The 18,902-nt window shown below is 36.0% G+C and overlaps 1 protein-coding gene across 3 annotated transcripts in view; it reads right to left on the bottom strand.

Annotated features, from left to right (window-relative positions):
* The window catches only part of RSPO3 (R-spondin 3), a 75,666-nt gene that overhangs the window by 15,179 nt on the left and 41,585 nt on the right, over positions 1 to 18,902 (bottom strand). The window contains exon 5 of one of the 3 annotated variants that reach the window (XM_036872070.1): positions 18,146 to 18,175. The exons of 1 other annotated variant lie outside the window; for it this stretch is intronic. In XM_036872070.1, the coding sequence (XP_036727965.1) occupies positions 18,156 to 18,175 (20 nt within the window). In that variant the 3' untranslated portion in view covers positions 18,146 to 18,155. Of the gene's footprint in view, positions 1 to 18,145; positions 18,176 to 18,781; positions 18,841 to 18,902 lie in introns of those variants that run through there. One more of the 3 variants, XM_036872069.1, reaches the window with a different exon arrangement.

The following is an 18,902-nucleotide window of genomic DNA, read 5'->3' on the forward strand; positions in this document are numbered from 1 at the left end:
ATATGTGCTTAAAAATATGTGTGGCATTCAATTAAATGTCAAACATCTGAAATGGGTATCAGAAAATGTGTATTTTAGACTTGGCTATATTACTTAGCAGCAATGTGACCTTAAGTGAAGTGCTTTCTGTGATTCAGTTGACTCATTTATAAACATGAACAGATAATTCCTATTCTTCTCACTACTTGGGATAGGTGTGAGGAACAAATGATATATAACTACTTAGAAAATTGAAAAAATAATAAAATTATAACCCCTAAAATAATGATGACGATGATGGTGGTGGTGGTCTCTATGAAAATACAAAACAGTTGAGTAAATCAAGTCACCTTTGAAAACCGAAGAGCCCTAATTTGACTAAAATAAAACCTCAGGGGCACTTAATTTTTTAAGACTTTTGGTGGAAGTACTTAACCCACTCAAGTCCATCTGCTTCAGTAAAATTTTAAAAATCTTACTCCTTATGTATCGCTCAAACATGTTATTGTCTCTTCATTCTCATTTAGCTCAAGCCTCTTACCATCTCCAGAGTGTAATGCTGCAAAACTAGGGACACTGCATTTTTTTGCTTCCAGATGTTTTCTACTTTGCTGTCAGGTTACCCCTTTATAGCACGGAGGGCTGCTCTGCTGTTCCTGTTGGTCTCTTGTTTTTTTTAATCTCCCCAGTGCCTGTATTTCCAAAGTTGGGAATACATGGCTTAGAAGGCCCTTCAGAATCTGACTCCAGTCTATTTTATAGAGTGTTATTTTTTACCCTAATTTGCCTTTGCTTCAGCTACACCACATGTCTCACGATTATCTGATCACATCACATTCTTTCCTGCTTTTGTGCCTTAGATGCTCGTCCTTAATGGAAAGCTTCTTTAGCTGGAAAAATTCTACGTGCTTTTCAAGAGCCAATAACACTTTACCTCCTCTGTTTCCAGAACACTGTACCCATCTGTCTATTTTGCCATTATTTGTTTACAACTAACTCTCACATGAAGTTGTGAACTCTCAAGTGAGTCTCATACAGATTTGTGTATCTTCCTTGTCATTTTCACTTCTTGCATCTAGCATGGTTCCTGGCATACAGTAGTTACTCAACGCATAAAGTCACAAGAAAGGATGAATAGGCAGAGTGTTCAATGCCAGAATCACGCAGAGCTAGACAAGCGGTGATACCACAAGGCTTAAACAGCAAAAGAGTTTAACGACAATTCTATTCATAAAAACAGATTTTCTAGTAGGACGTCAAGTTATTTATCAGACTTAGTTTGCCTTTGCCACAATTATATTGCTTTGTCAGTTTCTTTATGTTCTTTTTAGTAAAGGAAGCTTTGCTTTCGGTGATGATGTGATCCAGTAAATAAAACTGTTCTATATGAGGCATGGCATCATTACGTCACCCCAGCTGGAAGCAGTGAGGACACAAGGCTTACTCATGGTTCCATCACATCCAGCTTCCAATTTTCTAAGCTTCAGTTTGTCCACTGATTAATATGCACAACACATGCATGATGAGTTAGGGATGATGGATTTAGTCATATTTTCTACAGTCTGTTTATGAGAAGGATTAACTTTCCTTTTTAAATCAGTGAGAGATAGTCAGAGGGGACACACAGGCAGAGTAATGAAAGAACTGGGCAGACTTAGCTGAATCTGTCAACAATTTCTTATGGAGGAAATCATCACCGTAAGTGTTCACTTCATAAAAAGGAGCAATGCTAGTTGATGTTTGGTCCTTGGCTTGGTAATCATTTACCCAGGGTCCACTCAGAGAGCATTATGTAAATTAGGAGCCCTTCAAATTTCTAAGAAGCATGATCTACTTTGCTGGAACAGCCGTGTGGCAGGCAGAATAATAGCCTCCCAAAGATGTCCATGTCCTAATGCTGGAACCTATGAATATGCTACTTTACATGGAAGATGGGAATTAAGGTTGCAGATGGAATTAAAGTTGCTAATCAGCTGACTTTGAGATGGATAGAATATCTGGGATTATCTAGGTAGGCCCAGTCTAATTTCATGAGTCCTTAAAAGAACTTAAAAGGAAGAAGAGGCAGAAGAGAGGGCCAGAGAGATGCTATGTGCAAAGGGCTCACCCTGCCATTTGTAGCTTTGAAGAAGGAAGAGGCCATGAGCCAAGGAATGTGGGCAGTCTATGCAGGCTGGAAAAGGCAAGGAAGTGAATTTTCCCCAGTGCTACTAGAAAGAAACACTGCCCTGTGGACACACTGATTTTAACCTAATTAGGCATGTGTTTGTCTTCTGACATATAGAACTGTAAGATGATAAATTTGTGTTGTTTAAGATACTATATTTTTGGTAATTTATGGCAGCAGTAGAAAACTAATATGAGCCCAAACTTTGTAATGGTTTTCTTATATTTCAGTTCATAAATATATGCCAAAAATGGTTTTGAAGACCACTATCCAACTGTTCAAATGCTCTAGGTAACCTGAATGGATCATCTTGGCTCTGAATAGCATCTAACTTGTCTAGACAGACTGTTAGAACATAAGCACCACAGATTTCTTTCTGGCAACTTCATTCCTCGAAATTTGGAGAAATAGAATTTACTGGTGACCAAGCCTGCAAAAAACAGCTGTGTCAGAAATACTAATTTTTAAAAAAGTCATACCTCTAATATTTATCCAATTCTTGTGAGAACCGAAAATTTGCTTTTCCTAAAAATGATCTGATTAATTATAAGACAAATTGTGAAACAAGATGGGTCCTTCCCATCTTATTTTTATGTATATGGTGCATACATTTTCAGTGTCAATTTGTGAACAAGGATTCCTATTAAGCAGAAATTCATCTGGAGTGTATCATCTGCAAGATCAGCTTTAAGAGAAATGAAAAAAATGTGAAAACAGGGAGATTCTTTAAGAAGGAAATTATGCCTTCCTCCATGCGCCCACACCAATGTGGTTACAGAACTTTGGGGAATTTATTCCAATGTTTTCTATACTCACGGTGTTCATTGCTTCAGTTCTTCCTATCAGAACCTCCTGAGGTCAGAAAGTTTTGCCCTTTTCAGAGACTTTTTTCAGCCAGTGAAGGCTTCTGAGCTAACCAGAAATCAAAATGGGATGCTGCATTTTGTCAGAACTGCATGTTTAGTCTGCTTTCTTAGGAATAATCAAGAAAAGTTATATGTGAAAAGACACAGATGTTCCTTTCTCAGTGATATTTTCATACTTTTGAAGTATAATATGAAAAAATCTAGTTGAAATCTAGAACAACATATATTTTGTATATCCATGTATTTTATTGATTTATATAAGCTCACAAAAGATAAATATCTTTTGGAAATGCCTACGATTATATATATAATATTATTATATTATACATAGTATGTAATACAAGGCAATAAATGTTGTATCATGGTGATGTTGACCCTTAGCCCAGCATGTCTTTCTTTGAAAATTCATAGTAAACAGATATTCTACTATTTATTCTGACTTATAATTGAGCATACTTACAGCATGGAGAATATTTTTAATTTATCAGACTTCCAATCATTTTAGGAAAATCTTCGAAGAGGTACCTAAAAACTAAGTTGCCCCAAATTTAATCACATTACTTATCTTTCATTTTTATTATTATGTGAAAAAAGTAGGACTCAAATTAAAGCTGCCTTAAGACATGTATTTTGTTATGAGTTTAGTAACTAAAAAGCATGTGTGTATATGTTAGAGAATCTCAAGGAGTTGTTTGTAATATTTAAAGTTGTTGTCCAACCCAAATTCTATAAAATGTTACTACTTGTCAACTCTAATATATAATCTACTGCTTAAAAATCTATACAGTGAAATAGAATTAGTTAACATTTCAATATTTGGATTAAAGATGACTATAGACTCTCTCATAGGATGTAAAGCCCTAGAAGAGCAGCTAAGTAAATACCTATTAATATTCTATTAATACCAGTTTCATTTCACACTTCATTTCTATTTCAGAAATGAGTCAAAGGACTGTATCCAACAGATTGAGACTAATACTAGTGAAATAAAATTTATTATTCTATTCTATCATTAAAAAACCCAGCAAAACGCCAATAACAAAAACAAAACTTTAAGACCACTATTTGGCTCTCTCTGACTCCCTTCCCTGGACAGCCATTAAATAATTGACTTTTGAGGAAAAACAAGCACATTTGTAAAAAGTTTGGCTTCTTGTGAGTCCTTTCTCCCTTTGTCTTTCATCTCTTTTACTCAAGTTATAAAAAAAGAGAAAGTAGATGCAAATCTTTTTAATTTACATTTTTAAAAACTTCTTTTCAGTTCCTGTTTCACCAATTTAGTTTTTCACCTAGCTTTGATTATTCATCTTTATAGTTCCTGACTTACTATGTTCACACCTTATCAAAAATTCTAATAGAATATAGAGTTAAGTTCTTGTGACCAGAACTTATTACTGGCATGGAACATTTGGTGCCAACCTCCAACGAATTCCAGATTACATTTGTATCCACGTCCTCTTTTTGACAGGGCACTATCTTCTGCTGTCTCTGGGCAAATACACAGGTCCTGCCTGCTGGATGGATGGCCAGCTGGGTTTAAGAAGGAGACGGACTCTCATGGTTGACAGCTAACCAGATGAATGTGCCTCTTCTGTACAGCTGAGGTATGGAATTGTCATCAGTGAGTGTTTGGTACAATTTGGTAGCTTGAAAGGCTGGGAATTCACATTTGTGATATTTAAGCAGATTTTAGTCTCATTGGCTTATTCCCAAGAATTGGGTAACATGTTATAGTTTTTGATGATTTGTTGGTTATTTGTTATTCTTCTAAATTCCCAAAGAATGAGCAAAATATCCAGTGGGAACACTGACATGAGCAGCAGACTTAGCAGTCACTTTTGTGAGCCATCAGCCGTGGCACATTACATTAAAAACCCCAAACGCAGGCCAATCTTGGGTCAGAATTCTCCCCAGTTAGAGGAAGACTCTACCATGAAGGAAAAGAGCAAGTTCAGAAAGAGTCTTGGCTTAAAATGTAAGGTTTGAGAATCTTAGTAGAGTGGAAGGGGTGGAAACAGGTAGTGTTTATTAGAAATAAAAATTTGCTGCCACAGAGAATCACAGGGATTATCAAGAGTATAGTGATTCAGCTACAAGGAATTCATACCTTGTAACGGGTGTCACCTGAGTTAAACAAAGATGAACTTTGACTTTTATTTAAAATTAAATAAATATATAAACCCTAGAGTAAAATATTTCTTCTTTAAAATGTGTCTTGAGGTTTTTCATTGTCCAAACCCTGGATTATCGTAAATTCATCCTAAATTTCTTTCTGGTGACTCCTAAGATAAAGTGCTTTTTTTCCCCCCCTTCCTAGACATTAAAACACATTGTGCTCTTTTAAAGGCTTATTCTTTCCATCTGCTTGACCATATTAAGAATAGTCATGAAAAATGGCTGACCTAAAACAAGTGGGATTTTAGGACCCAAAGAGGCGGATAGTAAGGAGTGAGCATTTAGGTCTATTCACCAAGAAAAAGGAAATAACAAGTTCTCTGACACTGGAGCTTCAATTCCTTTTGTTACAGGCTTGTACTTCAGCTTCTTTTTTTGCTTAGTCATTGCTTTAACTCCCACTCTGAGATTAATTGCATGACCCTTGGAGATGAATGATCTTCCACTTAATCTTAGCCAATGCAATCTGGACAACCTCAGGGTTGGTGAGGCTCCTCTTGGGTGGTTTTCATTTGTTTTAAGAACATTAAAGTATCTCATAAATCTATATTTATTATATTGGTGAGTAATCTACTATAATTAAATATGAAATGCTGAAGACAATGTTAAGGTAACATTGGGGTCACAAACCTCTTTTTATGGTGGTTTCATGGCTGCAAAAATACTCTGGAATTTGCTTTTGTCTTTATGTCTGCATCTGTTTAACATTACGAAGCATATCCAACAGCATATCATTTTCAAATGGGCACTTTATAAGTGTTTTAAAATAATAGTGATGTTTCTTGATTATAAATACACACTGCTTATAACAAAAAAATTTAAGATGAATCTTGGAGAGAATACAGCTAACAATACCCTCATTCAATATGAAGTGTCTTCACTCACCAGTATTAGAAAATTTGGTGAGCCAGTTTTAATACAGTATTTAAGAATATTCAGGGTTTAATACTAGATCTGTTCCTACTAGTTTTCGATTGAGACCAGTATGGAGATAACAGAAATCAGGCAAAGTAATAAAAAAAAGCAGCTCAAGTCCATGAATTTGGAATCTACGATTTAGAATGGACTATGGCAAATGTACTAAAATTGACCTTTGTAATATCTTCAGGGAGAAAAAGGATTTGTTATGCAAATTAATATTGTAACAAACAGTTGTTTTTAGAGGTGTTTAAATTATCAAAAAGTATAAACTTTTCCAGCCCTTTATATCATTTATGAAAAAAAATCAGTGTTACAAGGAAGTATTATTTGATAACTGAAGCAGTCACCTAACCAATTTTCCAATTGACTGCAATACATTAATCATATGCAATTGAGGAAAGTATCACAATTGCGTGTTTTCCGAACATATTCTGTAAACACTAGCCACGCTATTCCTTTGGATTTTCTGAATTTTCAATATTAAGCAAGATGCATCCCTCTAACCCTAACAAAAACTAAATACTATGCTTTGGAACTTTGTCTTCAGTAAAAGAACTCAATTTTCTAAGTTAGACAGATGAACAAAACAAAACAAATGTGCATACCCAAGATAAGAGACGCTAAGTGTCAATTATAGGGATAAAACCACAAATCAATAAATAACTCATACTAGGAAAATATATATGTTAGAGGACAAATGAATTATAGAACATAAAGAGAGTGAGAGTGTTTTCAACAAGCTGGGAAAATCACTTCTTTATGTATTGAAATGTGCTACAAAATGTATTGACTATAAAGTTTTAAAATTGAATAAATCTTCATGCATTTGTACCTAAATTCAGGAATACAAATGAAAGAGTTACTCACTCATATGATTCCATGGCTAGTTTAAAGAGTTAAGATAAAGCTGCCCAAGGGTAGAAAGTGTCTCCATAAATCTAAACACTATTTCTATCAGACATCCTTGCAAACTGGCCTAGGAAAATTTTACTGAGTACTTCAAATGTAAATCCATTGTATGGCTGAGAATAAACACAAATAGATCACAAAATGGGCTTTGTTAAAGAAAAATGTGTTGGTGACGATGTTCCCAGTTTTCTGACTCCATATGTTATTAGTTTTAATTACCGTGTAGCACACACATACTTAAATTTTGAGGAGAATGAAGTTAGGCTAGTTACATTCTAATGGCTCTAGAGAATATGGTGGCAGTGAGGTCAGCTTGTAAAGCCATGGTCCTCATGTTCCCACAGGACAGCAGCAACAAAATAAAATCCAGCATATAAGCAGTTTCATAATGTATCTGTAACCCTGATGTCTTAACATCCCATGTTTCTTTTGCTCTCTTCACACCTCTTGGTCTTTTCCTGATGGGAGCATATCCACTATTCAAAAATGAGATTTAATGAAGTGTTTGTAAAAACACACAGGCAAGGCCAAAATGGCAGCCACCAATTTGTTCTTATTTCCATTAGGCCATCCTTGAATTCGAAAATCTCTAATTATGTTTCAAGTGCTTTAGAAGGCTTAATAGATCACTAGTAGGTTTTTACCACATCTTAATTCTGAAAATCTGTATATAACTTAAAGAAAACATATCCATGTGTTTCTGACTAACTTGCCATTAAGCTTATTTTGTAAGCTCAATTTCATGTCTAAAAAATATTTAAAAGCCTCTTTAAATTGTTAAGCTTTTGCCAAGAACAAGGTATCATAAACACACACACTGTTGATGGGCTGGTCTTTGACAGCCCAAACTAAAGTCTGTAAATAGCTATCTAATAATACTACTAGAGGAAATACATGCTCCTATCCTTTTGCAAACAAATAGCTCCCTGCCCTCTCTTTGCCTATTTGGAGGAGCATGCTATATATTTATAATGTTATAGTGAAACTCTTATTCTGCTAACAGTCAATTTCCCTTGTTTTCAAAGTTAAGCTACTATATTCTAGGAGGAATTTTGCACCGTCGCCCTAGCCTCAGTCTCACGTGCCTTCAGCAGATGTCTACAGCAACTGAGAGCAGCATGTGATTTTTCCATATAGTCGTGAGTTCCCAAAGAACAAACCAAAAGTCATGCTGCATCTGCTTTATTCGTACATGCACATTGTGTTCTCTCTTGGAACTCTGTCCTCTTACAGCTTGCTTCAGGCTTGGAAGCCTCCTGGGCTGGGAACTTTGCTCCATGTCTGGCATATCCACTGATTCATACGACACTTAGGAGACCATGTATACTTCGTAGATTGAGTTGAAAATCTGAACCTCCGAAATACATTTTTTTAGTAAATTTCATTTTACGTCTTCATTGTTAGTTTATAGTAGTTGGATGGGGTATTAATTTTCATAACCTTTTAAAAAACCAAATGAGGATCTTTATTAGGTCCCATATTTAAACATAACCCTGTGAAAATTGCACGTGGCACTTAGAGCCTGAAGGTCACTGACTCTACTGACTGACAGTGTCTTTGTTTAGACAGTGTGAGGCTGCTAACATAACCATTTACTCCATTTGAATACGATGTTAGCAATTTGTGAAAACCATTTGGCTTTAAAACAGCAGTGTGATTTGAGGCAAAAGGCCAATTTGCTCATTAAGTTCAAGTTTGTTCTTTGAACAACAAAATGACTGTAAAACAGAAAGAAAGATTTAGCAGATTTCGTGATAGAAAGAGAAGGTTCTCAATTTTGTCAGCAACAAAATGACAATAATAAGAAATAATGGCTAATGCCAACCACATGTGTGGTGTGTATAATTTAAAAAGGTCGGAAAAATAGAAATAAATGGTCATCTTGAATATGTGGCAAAAGTGTTGAAAGAGACAGTGTAGAAAGAAGACTGGATTAACAGACAAAAGATCCACATTCTAGTCCTGATTCATCTACTTACTAGCTGACACTCTTAAGGTTGTTATAAACTTTCTTCAGCCTCAGTTACTTGAAATCTCACTGGACTTGGAGTCAGGTCTGGGTTTGAGTCCTGTGTCTGTTGCTTCCTATGTGTGATTTAAAGTCAACTACTCACACTCAAAGCCTCAGTTTCCTCATTTTTAAAATGAAGTAGATAACAACAATGCAGACATGCCCAAAATATTTGAAGAACTACGTAAGATAATTATGCAAAACTGCCAAGATTTAGACAAATCATATTGTTAAATCACAGCCCAATCATAAAGAATCTATGTCAATGGATATGGTTATTGGATTTGAGTAAGGCTATACAACCCAAGCAAAGTATTTTCTTTGGCTTTTTGTAAGGTGATTTGGGGCCCACTATAATTACCCTGGAAAACCATTTTTACTTCTTCTTTAATAACTAGAAGTCTCATCTCCATTTTAATCGTCTTATCAAGTTCCCAGGAATAATATAACTAGGTAACAACTACTCTAGCTTTACCCCTTAGGGTCCAGTGGTGAGAAAATTCCCTTGTAGTTGTTGTACTATTTAGTGGGGCTCCATGGAATATTAGGATTTAAACCAACTCAGAATTTGGATTTTTCTTTTTTAATTTGACTATAAAAGCTGTATATGTTAAACAACTTGATTTTACAGAGTAAGATCAATAGTTAAGGGCTTTTTAATTATTCATAAGCTTCCTTTCCAGAGAAATGTAGGCTTGTGAAACAGGCCTTTTAGTTTAAAGGAATAGCATTTCATGGCAAATCGAATATTTAATATCATTAATTAAAAATAGTTTTATGTTTCCTACGGAACTTTGAGTTTTTGCAGTTAGAAGATTCTGGATCACATGTTGGTAGTTTTATTCTTTTCAGTATTCTAAATACATATATTCAAGTCCTTTGGGTCTCAAACTAACTTGTTTTTTTAAATTTAGTATTGCACACACATTTTTAGTTAAGCAATAAACATCTGTCATCTGCCATTTATTAATATTAATTATAAATAGTCAGTGGCTCATGGGATCCAAGTACAGCAGCTGAGATTTTTCTAAATCTGACCTCCTTAGAGTTTATACAAAAAGTGTTCAGAGTAGTTCTCCTAAGCTCCTAGCCAATTTAAGGCTGGTTTGCAACCTAGTGTTTTAGATTCTGCATCTAGCAATCAAAAATGACAAACTGACAAAAATGATAAATGACAAAAATCCTGAAAAAAGCATTGTGCTAGGGGATTAGGTGGGACAAATAACAAGAAAAGATGTTCAAAGTGATATGGTGCCATTCATTAACTATTACTACAAGCTAAAGGTTATGTGTACAGTGTATGTGTTAGGAACATTAAAAATGTCATGTCCCTTTTCCATAGTTTTGTTGCTTCAGATGACAAATATGGAAGCCACACTTCCATAAATTAGTATAAGAGAATACAAATTTGAGGAGAAAGTCAAGAAACAAACAAATACAAAGCCAGGCATATTAGTATCTCCCAAGAGAGCTAGCGTTCACAGCTACTTATTTCTTGTCACCCTAAATATCCTACAGCTACAGCAACATATACCCTAAGACATCTGACATGACCTCTGCACAGTGCCTTGGGGAGTACACTGACATATTTTTCCTTTCTGAGATTCAAGCAATTTTCCAAAGAAAAAATATTGTGCTATACTGTAGCAGAGGGTTCATAGAGATGTCAAGTTCAGGTTTTACCTGAGTCTAATTGAAAAACATAAAAGATTTTATAAACCATCTTGTTTAACGGTTTCAAATAAAATACCCTAGCACAGGGCTACTGGTTGGTTAGCCCTTACTTCAATACCAGCACTGCTATTTTCTTTTATTATTTTAAATTGTGGTAAAAGTGTATAACATAAAACTTACCTTCTTAACCATGTTTAAGCGCACAGATCAATGGCCTTTAGTATATTCACATTTTTGTGCAACCATCACCACCCGTCAGTCTCCGGAAATCTTTTCCTCTTGTAAAACTGAAACTCTGTATCCATTAAATAGCAATTTCCATTCCCCCCTCCATGAAACCACCATTCTATTGGGTTGGCCAAAAAGTTCATTCAGGTTTTTTATAAGATGTTGTTACAGAAAAAGCCGAAGGAACTGTTTTGCCAACCCAATACTTTCTATCTCTATGAATTTGACTCTTCTGGGTACTTCATATAGGTGGAATCATACAGTATTTGTCTTTGTGATAGGATTATTTTACTTAGCTTTATATTCTTAAGGTCCATTCATGTTGTAGCATGTGATAGAATTTCCTTCCTTTTTAAGGTGAATAATATTCCATTGTACGTCTATATACCACTTTTTGTTATCTATTCATCTGTTGATGGACATGTGGGGTGCTTCAACCTTTTGGCTATTGTGAATAATACTGCTATGAACATGGATGTACAAATATCTCTTTGAGACCCTGCTTTCATTTATGTTGGGTATATACCTACATACTTGGAATCGGTGGATCATATGGTAATTCTGTTTTTAATTTTTTTGCCAAACCACCATGATGTTTTCCATAGCAGCTCTGTCATTTTACATGATCAGCCTTACTAGTAGTCAGAAAAACAAAAGGATACCATTGTTAATCCATCAGAATGGCAAGTCTTCAAAGGACTGATAACATCCAGTTTTGGCATAAGGAAATAGGCATTTCCTATTTATAAGGAAATAGGCATTTCTGATACACTGCAAATGTGAACTGTTCAAACCTTTTTGAAAAGTAATCTGGTAGAACACATTAATTTTTAAAATGTGCACATCCTTTGGTTTTTCCATCCAGTGTTTGGGACTCTATTTTATATTAGATCTCACAACTACTGAGCACTTACCAGATGCCAGACACAAGTCTCAAGAGTTTTATACACACATTAACTCCTTGCTACATCATTCCTTCACTACAACTCTGTGAGGTAGTTACTGTTATAATCCCCACTTTACAGATGAGGAAAATGGGGTATACAAAGCCTAAGTAATTTGCTTAAAGTCATACAGCTAGTTAAAAGCACAATTAAGATTTGAAAACAGGTACTCTGGTTCCAGAGCCTGTGTTCTAAATACTATGTACGATGTATCGATATTACCTCTTTAACTCCTGAGAGAAAGGGAGTGCATCAGTTCAGTAACATTATAGAGATTTTTATTGTAGTACTAAGAGCAAAAAGGGGAAAAATTTTTGCTATCCATGTATACCATTATGTTATATTGGTAGTATGCCATTATGGTATCCATACGTACCATATCATATATACCATTACTGATGTTAAAAATAATGCTTTTTTGAAAATTAAACAAAGAAAAAAATAAACACCAAATCTAGAGTTGAACTGAGATGGTTTGGGTTTCCAAACTAGTTCAGTACTCTTTTACTTAACTAGGCTGACACTGCAAATATTAAACTACTTTGAAGACTGTGAACACAGACGAAACAATGATTCTGTGAACATATAATCCTTTGAAAATGGAGGAAACCTGCAGGAATGGAAGGAAAGGGTGTTAAGGCAGGAAACAAAGCAGGAGGAGGGGCACTAAGGGCATACAACATGGTAGGACGCCGAAGGGCAGAGGGAGAGACATTAAATAGGAAAACTCCCTCTCCTACACATTTCAAAGCAAAATTAGAAAAACTGGACAAGCGTGAATCCACCACAAGTTTGCCCAAGAAATACTTTAGTAAACTGCGTCTTAGCTATTGAAACAAACCAATTTGAAACAAAACAGAATTCCTTTATGATTTTGGTGTTGGTTGGAAACCAGAGGAGCATGACATCAGATGTTAACAGCTTGTACTTATTATTTTGAGGAATATTTCACTATTTCATATGTCCATGGTCCATAAAAAAGTAATTAGCTATCTAATTAGCGTTCTATAAATAAGGATAATAATTTTTGTTCACCGGTTGTAATTAATTAGATATTTTAACTACTGATCCTGAGTATGCATACATTTCTATGACTCATTTTTGGAATTAGCAATTATTCATATTTTCCAAGTGTGAGTTCAGTATGTTGATATTTCCTTGCCTAAAATGTGATATTATTCAAAAATCAGTGAAAAATAAGTTGCACTGTGCTTCCAGACATTAGATTTCACATCATACAAAAGTAAAAGGGATATCTCATTTAAAAATGTATGTTTTGCATTGAGATATAAACTGTAATTGGACTCTGTTCATAAACTATTTCCTAAATCTGATCTCTTGCAAAAAAAAGAAAAGCAGGCTTTTCCAGCAGAAACAACAAATAAACAAAACAAGCCTTTACAAGATATATTTTTCAATTATGGCAGCTTGGGCTCACAGAGGCTAGAGTTATGACCGGGTGGTGTATACACAGTATAAACACAAGAGTTCAGTAATTAGGTTTGAGTTAATTTTAAAGTTTCAGTGGCCTGATGTATAATCAAGCAAAAGGTCATTACCCACGCTGGTACATTTCACACAGAACCTCAGCAGCTAGAAATGGAAATGGACATGTCTTTACTTAAGCTTGCACAAATCAATCCCAGAAACCCTTCATATGAGTACTGGATTCTTTTTCTATTCATTTCAGAGCCAGTTTACTCACAAAAAAAGTTTTCTAGCAAACCAGAGAAATCAGAAAAAAAATTAGTTAAAATATTATTAGCATTATGCTAGACATGCCTCTCTAGTCTAAAACAGATGGAGTAAAACTTTGGTTACACTTTCTCACTTAAATGTTTTTTTCCATAAATAATATTGGACAGGGATTACCCTATAGAAGAGTACAAGCTTCTAGATTTTGAGCTTTTTTTTTGGAAGAAGATCATTTGCATCTGTTGTTTTGTCAGCCTAGCACTCATTTCTACATAGAACTGCTACTCAAAGTGGCCCACGTGTCCCTTGGCTTCAATAGTGAGCATGTGACTGAGGCAGACCAATCACAGTACTCCATTTCCTCTGCCACAGTGATGGGTTCAAGGGTAGACATGTGAGCCAAGCTGGGTCAATTTGCACCTTCCATGAGATTGGAGGAATGGACGCTGAAGGAGAGAGCGCACTATCCTTTTGGACCAAGAGCAACGTGGATATAGATTTAGGGCTTCCCAGAGCCAGCTTTCCCTGTGAGTAGAGACAGACTCACTGTAGCAGGGGAGAACAAGGCCAATAAACAGACACAGAGGCAGGATGAGTTGAAATGGCAAGAAAGAGAGAGGAGAGAAGAAGATGGAGCCAATGATATTGTTCGAGCACTTAGAGCAAACTGTGTCTTCAGCAAATAGTTTTCTTTTTGCTTAACATAATTTGAAATCTGTCTTTTCAAATATCCTGATGAATACACAGAAGGTAACAGTGACCTTGGTGAAAAAGGACTGTCAATGAAAGATAAACACTCAGATATTGTTTTTCTGTTAAAATAATAATTACACACATTTGCAAATAATTTTTTAGAAAAACTGAAAAACAGTAAGAAAAATGATAGAAAAGCATTTCCAGTTTAGGGCATGAGGAATGGGGTGCTTTAAACAAAAGGAAAAGGGAACTGAATAGAAAATTAAATGGAAAGTGAAGTACCTGTGGAAGAGAGCAGAAACTTAGTGGAATAACAAGTTTTGAAGAATTTCTCATTTACACCCATTTTGTACATGTTAATGTACACTGATGCCAGCCACTGTGCTGAAAACTTTATGCTTGGATTTGTCCATTAGTACAAAAATATACCACATTCTATTTGGGGTCTGCTTTGACAGCAATGTACAAGAATTAAACCATGCGAGTGGTCTTTCCCTTTCGTGATGCTAAAAATGATACGGTTTTAATGTAAACAAGTTTGAGAATGTTTCTGTTTCAATGACTGTCAGGGAATTTAATTGTAACCTGGCTGTATTTGCTTGGTCACACCTCTTGGGAGGCCTGTGGACGAGGTAACCAGTCTTTTCTGTCAGGCTGTAACAATCTACGATGTTAGTCTGTAACACGTCTATGAAGAAGTTACTGGAGTAGATAAAAAGAGAATAAGATAATGATCTATGGAAAGAATAATTCTTTTGCGCCTTCAAATGTGGGGTGTCTTCTTTGCCAAAGAGGTTTCAGCAACACCAGCAGTTTCAAGGAGTGACTGTGCTAGGGAGGTGGGAAGGAGGACAGGAGCATGAAAGGAGGAAGTGTCTTTTTTGCTGGAGAAATGTTTACTTTGTAATTAGCAAAGGACAAGAAGGCCCTTTTGGAAACTATACTTGGGGGTCCAGAATTTAAATTTATGCTGATGCTCTCTGAGGCTCTCTCTGGGGAACCCTCCTAATTGGCAGGGATCTCAGTTGGCTAGAACAGGCTGCACATGAAGCCAGGGTCTCAGGGTCATTTCTCCAAAGGGCCTGTTAACTCAGCTCTGTTCCACAGCCACAAGCTGTACCTTTAACCCTACTTAGCCATCTCACAAAAACATATTAGCATATCAACATGGTGGTCACAGAAAAATAGATTTGCCTTGAGACCAAAACAAAAAGTAGGCAGAGATAATTCATTTTTGCCAGCATAAACAAATGTCTTTGTAAATGTGTTAGCAAACTAATGAAACTGCAGCTACTGACAGAAAAAAATCGCAAAGATGAAAACTGTCCACACAAGCATATGCTACAAGTGAGCTGATCATCAATTGTCTTTACTTTGGGGACCAACATAAACCATGACACCAATATCTAGATTCATGATGGCAGGGAATTTTGTCTTTCCTTGTCCATTGCTATATCTTCAGCACCTAAAAGTGCTGGTGCTTTAATAAACATGTGTTGAGTGTATGAAGGTATCCTGGCCTGGCCTTTTATTTATTCTTCCTATTCTGCCCTTTACAAACTGGAAAATACAACAGAAATAATCTCCTATATACCATCTCCTGTATCAACCACTGAGTGTTTTTACAAAGGAAGAGACACTACATTAGATAGGAAGAGAATGTTGAATAAACCAGCAATCACACTCATCTAATTGCAAACAAGAGAAAGACCTCTGTGGTAGATGGAAAAAACGGTTACAATTCTCCACTCACCCCTGTATGTGCATGCCAAGTTGCAAAGTAACTATGGGACTTCTCCCCCAGGAGGTGAAATCTATTTCAACTTTTGAATCAGGACTGGCCTTGTAACTTGCATAGAATAACAGAACATGGTGGAAGTAAAATTGTGCCAGTTCTGAGCCCAGACTCAAGAGGAACTGCTTCTTCTCTCCCTCTTAGAACCGTGTAGAACCCCTAGCCACCTTGAGGATGATAGAAACAGCAGTTTCCTCTGTCCTCAACCAGTCCACCACGTTAGGGAGCCAGCCAGAACTGCACAGTGGATCCCAGCCCATATTACCCACCCACATTTATTGTTAAATAAATGGTGGTTGTTTTAAGCCTGTATGCTAGGGGTTTATTTCTTATGCAGCAAAAGCCAACTGAAACAACTTCACTCCGATGCACAGGAGCTAAACAATGGCAAGATCGTTGTTTGGTTGGGGGCTGAAGAATGCTTTGTTTACTACAGCTACTACTCTATTCAACAGACTGACCAGTGTGTGTTATGTTACACATACCAATGGGTTGAAAAGCATTAGATATTTAGAAAAATCACAAAAAGGAAATCTCAGAAAGTATAAGTATTTGCAAGAATAATTTATTATAAAGATTGTTTTAGAATAGAGATGCTGCAGTATACACACCAACACAGCACAGAAGCCTAAAAATGATTTTTCTACCACCAAAGCAAGATAGGGACTACACAGATAATAACAACACTTAAGTATTTTCCCACTGTGAATAATGCCCACCGCGAATTTTGACGACTATGAATGTCCCCAAAATCTTAGAGAGCCTACGGAAATGGAATGGTATGAACTTGGTATTGATTATAAAAAGATAATAACTGCTGGTTGAATTATAAAAAATGGTATAGTACCTGGGATTGCAAAACATGAAATAAAAGGCTTCTTATTTTCTGCAGAACTTTTTCATTAACACTGAGAAATTTAAGAACATACAATGTAATTGTAAAATGTGCTCAAGGCAAGAAACCTAGTAACTGTCATTTTACTTTTTTCAAAAATCTATCTAGGTGCTGGATGTGATCCTTCAGCTCCATTATTACAGAGGGAAGTAAACTGTGCATATATAAACAATCTTAGCATTGTCTTCAACCCACAAACCTGGGCAACAGAGAATGCTTGCAAAGATCCTGCCACTGTAATGTCAATGTCAGAAGAATCAATTAAAGAAACTGGCGCCTGTCACAGAGGTGATAACACTCTTTTAACTATATGGATAATAAATTCGGACACATAGCTGTGAAATTTGCAAGCTCATTTGATGCTTCAAAGATTAAGTTGTAATTGGTGGGAAAGAAACAAAGAAGAGTAAGAGTTGAGTAATATGGCAAAGGAGAAAATATGTAATCAAATAAATCAGTGCATAGGCCATGAGTGAGCATAACTGAAAAGGACCCAAAGATGAACCATGTTTTTATGGGGATTTTCAGAGGTTAGGAGTGCCTACATCCTTCAAAAACAATAGCATACCTGTATTAATATTAAAAGCCTAATATTTAAATTAAGTTGTGGCATATACAAACTGTAATGTTTTCATCAGTAACAATGGTACTCTAGGTCTAGTTCTAGTATTTACAAAATTCAGAGAGAGAAAATTTTGGAGTATTAGGTTGAACCCTATGAAACTGCTTATATTTGACCATTTATAATCAACAAAAATGGCAGTTTCATATGGTTTAACCTAGTAGATAGGAGTGTATTAAAAAACAAGAGATGACTGTAGCCACATAATTTGTCTCAGTGGAGAGAGAGCTATATAGCGATTAAACAAATGACAGGCCTCTCCATTGGGGACATTAAATGAAAAACTGGGCTCAGCCTTTAAGAGAAAGTCTATACATTTGTATTAAGGAACATTGCTCAGAGTGAAAGGCATTATTTATTCGCAATAGACTACCTTTCTTGGAGGTTTTAAACATAGCTAAATATTTTCGTGTGGTACTGGAATATTTGAAAATCAAAGAGTATTAATTTTTAATAAAATTGATTATTACCTTTGTAATGATTGGGGGGCAAAAATTTCCCCTCTGTTTCACCAAATCGTTCTCGTTACCAAAGGTTTGCACCATGTGCAGGTTTCCATTGGTGGCAATGAAAGGTTTTCACTGGTCCTTCCCAGAATCTAAACAAAAAACCCATTTGGGTAAGGACCAACATGGCCTCAAAGAGGGATAACAGAGAGAGATTGTTGAGTTTATACCAGGGTTTCTCATCTTTGGCACTACTGGCAGATAATTTTTGATGTGTGAGGCTGTCCTGCGCATTGTAAAATATTTAGCAGCCTCTACCCACTAGATAACCTGTAGCATTCCCCTCCTCCAAGTGTGACAATGAGAAGTGTGCCCCGGGGAGCAAAATACATGCCTGGTTGAAAACCACAGTCTTTAATGCCATTCTTATCTCAGCTCTGCACTTTGTTGAATTTTCTCTGACCTGTGTTAAAGGGCTAGTGTACTGATCGGGTGTAGGGAAAGAGAAGAAAGCTCCCATCCTCCAGTGCTTAAACAGAATGAGTGTCTGTAGGCCAGCTGGTCCTCCTCCATGAGGTGATGGTGGTGAGAGGCCATCATCAAAATTCTCCAAGCCAGTTGGCATCCTACAATTTTGAGCTAATGACTCCTTCTAGTTGGATTTTGAGAACTGTTCTGAAAATCTTGGCTAAATGTCTTGTTTTGAATTTGACTGAATCTTTAATATGAATCCTTCCTGTAGAAAACTCAACTCTTCATCACTGGAGTAGTTGTTATAAAGATTTTAAGAAGTAAACTAAAAGACAGAGGTGCAAACCTGGGAACAAAGCAGACTCATTTTTTATTTGTTTCCTTTTTTAAAAACAAATTTTACTGTAA

The sequence above is a fragment of the Balaenoptera musculus genome, chromosome 12 (genome assembly GCF_009873245.2).
Source record: "Balaenoptera musculus isolate JJ_BM4_2016_0621 chromosome 12, mBalMus1.pri.v3, whole genome shotgun sequence".
Lineage (NCBI taxonomy): Eukaryota > Metazoa > Chordata > Mammalia > Artiodactyla > Balaenopteridae > Balaenoptera > Balaenoptera musculus.